Source organism: Triticum urartu, unplaced genomic scaffold, assembly GCF_003073215.2.
Source record: "Triticum urartu cultivar G1812 unplaced genomic scaffold, Tu2.1 TuUngrouped_contig_3566, whole genome shotgun sequence".
Taxonomy (NCBI): Eukaryota; Viridiplantae; Streptophyta; class Magnoliopsida; order Poales; family Poaceae; genus Triticum; species Triticum urartu.
This window is the reverse complement of record NW_024114109.1, coordinates 28,630-32,514: the sequence shown is the minus strand read 5'-3', so window position 1 is coordinate 32,514 and position 3,885 is coordinate 28,630. Positions and strand designations below refer to the sequence as shown.

The 3,885-nt window shown below is 47.5% G+C and overlaps 1 protein-coding gene across 1 annotated transcript; it reads right to left on the bottom strand.

The window, feature by feature from the left end:
- Positions 1-788: 788 nt before the first annotated feature.
- Positions 789-1,469, bottom strand: LOC125527317 (atherin-like). Its single transcript, XM_048691850.1, has one exon. It carries the CDS (start codon positions 1,398-1,400, stop codon positions 939-941), a length of 462 nt encoding a protein of 153 aa, XP_048547807.1. The 5' UTR covers positions 1,401-1,469; the 3' UTR covers positions 789-938.
- Between the last annotated feature and the right edge of the window lie 2,416 nt (positions 1,470-3,885).

Sequence of the window (3,885 nt, the reverse complement as noted above, 5' to 3'; positions counted from 1 at the left end):
AGTTAAATTGAGCAGTGATGATGGGTGATTAAAGATTAGAGGTTAAAATAATTCAGAAATTTGAAAATAAAAAAAAATTCAAAAAAATTCATAAAATTTCTTTTAGTACCGGTTGGTGTTACCAACCGGGACTAAAGGTGGACCTCCAGGCAGCGGCCACGTGGAGGGCCTTTAATCCCGGTTCGTATGAGAACCAAGACTAAAGGGGGAGGCTTTAGTACCGACCCTTTAGTCCCGGTTCCAGAACCGGGACTAAAGGCCCGTATGAACCGGGACTAAAGACCCTTTTATCTACTAGTGATACACCAGGCCCAGCCCTAAGACTCTCCACATAACCCGAATCACAAACCAAAAAAAATGGCTATATAATGTAGCTCCAAAGAGACAATTTACCAACTCAACGCTGAAATTTACAAGAGATTACCGAAAACTTAAAAAAAATATTGTAGTGCATATGCATAACAAAGTTAGCCAAATGGGACGGCCTGGCACGGCCCATGCTAATCGTGCCATGCACGGAACATCCCACGGGGGCACGGTTGTTAATGAGTGGGCCCTGCCCTGCTGGCCCGCATGTTATGCCTCTATGACCAGACATATCATAGTTAGTAAATGGGCCGACATGTTGGCCCGTTTAGCACGTTGAACTGCATATTGCAACTTTTTTTTAAAGTAATGTGTGTTTTATTCATATCATAAAGATCAATGTACAAGTCGCATAAAAAACCGATATAACAAAATTGAATAGATAGGAGAACGTCTCTAAGCTTGATACCAACGCCTCTCACTATATTTTTTAACCTGTTGGGCTGGCATAGTGCAGGCAAAGCCAGCCCAACCGGCCGACCGAGCTAGTGGCATCCTTTCTCGTGCAGGCCTGCACGCCTGATGCCTGACGGATTGCTGTTGTACTGCTGTCCCTCAGCCGGTCCTATCTGCTACGCCAACCACATGGTGACCATGAGCCCCACAGCCGGGAGCACCGCCCAGGCCACGTCGGGCGGCATTGGCGTGGAGGACTGCATCCTAGCGACGGCAGCACGTGCAGCAGGGCCTAAGGGGACGAACGCGGAGTCGGGCTCGACGGCGTTGGGGTTGGGCGGGCTCGGGTTGGACGGGATGGTGGCCGCCGCGTCCGACGGTGCCAGCGCGTCGTTGCCGGGGCCCGGGGATGGGAGCAGCAGCATTATGTTGGGCAGAGCGATAGCGCCGGCGGGAGCGCACGCGTGGCGATTGCCGTGGCGCGGCTGCAGCAGCGGGTACGGCGACGGCTCCGGTGAGGCGGAGATGGTCGACGAACGGGGCGCGTCCGCATGTGCGTCCGGCGTGCACGCACAGGCAGCGCAGAACACGAGAACGGCGAGGAGGGGGTAGCGTGGGGTGGCGCCGGGTCTTGCCATTGCGGTTGTGAGCTGAGTGTGCGTGCGCGAGGTGGCACGGAGAGCGAGACGATTGCTGTCGACGAGGTGTGTGTGGGATGAGTAAGACGGGATTTGGTTAGGTCGGTTTTGGTGGTTGGTCGCAGCGGGGAAGCAGGCGGGCATAGCCAACATGTTATTCGTTGCCACGCCACTAGCGGACGGCTAAAGCTCCGATGAAACTCACTTTTTTCTAATCCTGCCAGTGAGAACCGAGGTACAGCTCGATGATTCTGTCTAAATGTCGTCGCCTTCACAAGTCATTCTCAAAATGGAACGACCACGAGTGTCTCACGAACACCGACCCTGACCGAGCACGTTCGTGGTTGCACGGGAGCTGCACCGACTCTCAAGGTTTTGGATTCCGAATGGAACATTTTTCTCGAGGGGGGGCGGTAAACTCGGTTACCGCGGTAACCACGAAATACCGAAAAAAAATCGAGCGAAATTTAAAATTCAAATTTGAAATCAAATTTTTTAAGACCAGAATACATAAGTTTGGAACACCAAATGTAACCTACTCAGGTACTAGCGCAGTGGTAAACAGGTCTGCTCCACTGACGCGCATGGATGTCGCGAGTTCGACCCCCCGCACGTACATATTTCTTGTAGAAATTACAGTATATTTCTTCAAAAATCAAAAAGAAACGTGCGGCCTGCTGATCTCGAACACATGACGCGCTAGTGTTGGAAAAGTATACTTACCACTAGGAAACGAGTAAGCTAGTGTCTGAGATAGAAATACGCCGTATTTAACTAGACGTTAGGAGTTTAAATTCAAAAAGTTTGATTTTTTTTATTCGAGATACCGAATTATCGTAGGGTACCAAGAAACGCGGTTACCGGGCGGTAACCGAATTTACCGCCCGGTACCCAAAACCATGCCGACTCTATAGAAGAAGAGTGGCACAGTAGGTCGATCACAGGCAGAGGCGGAGCCAATGGGGGGGCGAGCGGGGGCCAGACCCCCCCTATGGATCGGCCCCCCCTCAACAGATTAGAGCGGGGGCTATGCTAATCCTGGCCATTAGCAAATTAAGCTATAAGCTGTACCGTCGAATGGCTGAATGGCCCAAAGCCCACAAGGACAATAATTAGCGACACGCTCAATTGATCCATTAACATAGCCCGGACTATTTTTGATCCATTAAAACATGCATACACCTTACCCATTGACGCATATCCCCGTCATGTTCAATTCTACTCGACGGTGTCGATCTCGATTGACTGCCGCCCCGCCTGATCTAGGGCTTCCTTCAGTGTTTCCGCCGGCGACTGACGAAGGTGTGGCGGCCATGTGGGACGCGATTGTCAGCTACGGCCTGCCGAATAGCTGCTGTTAACAGCCAGTCGACTGCGGTCTTCTGTCTCGCTACATGCCTCACACGTAGGTACAAATCTGATTTCGTGATCTCTTAGATATATCGTATAGACATACTAATATTGTAGATTATACAAACTACTACTCGTAGTTCTGTACATTTAAGTCAGATCAATTAAATTAGATACTGTTTGTACTAAGTAGAATTGCTGGTGGTGCACTGGTGCTGATGTTGGTCAGTTGGAGTGCTAAATCATCAAGCGGTTATGCAATCAAGTCTAAACCTAGAGGTATGTCGTATATTGTAATTGTTTTCTGAGGATACATGCAAGCATGAATTATGTACGCATGAGTAAGAGTGTAACTAGAAGCCTGATTTGCCTTTTTGTAATTTAACTATGATTCATTGTCAATGAGATCACTAAAAACATGCTTTCAAAATGGTGTGAACGAAAAAGGAAGATATCATCATTAAATATTGTATCACAACCAAGTACCTACAGAGCTTGTGAAGGTACATTTTTTATATAAAAATTCTTCACCATGTATGTTACTTAAATTGAATGTATGTTAGTGTTAGTTATCGGGTGCAGTCATTATTCTCTTCGCCACCCCTATGTCTAAATCCTGGCTCCGCCCCTGATCACAGGGCTGCTGGATTTCAACAACTCGCAGCTGATTGTTCCCGGATGCCTCATAATGCAAGCAGCAAAGTACATATCCAACTCCTCGTGATTCGGATTTCTCTCTTGGTCTAGTATATTCCATCTATGTGTGAAACTATTCCGACGAGTGACAACAAGTAGGGAATGATAAGCTGGCTACAAGCATGCCAAGCAAATATATTCAGCTAAGGCAAGACGCAATGCTCTTAAAACAAAGGAAGGATGGTGGTTGCATAAGTTAACCATCCAACAAACATTTAAACCACATCTTTTTACACAAAAAAGAAAATAGACCACATCTTTTCACTGAAAGAACGAACCTAAATCCCACCACTCATGTGCTTTCATTCAACAGTCTATGAATGCACCCGGTCGAAACAGTGGGGCTCAATTTATTCAAGTTGTGGTAATTACAATAGTTAGAAAAAATAAAAATAAATCAATTTGGATACAATTAAGCCCGTAGATCTCAAAGGATATG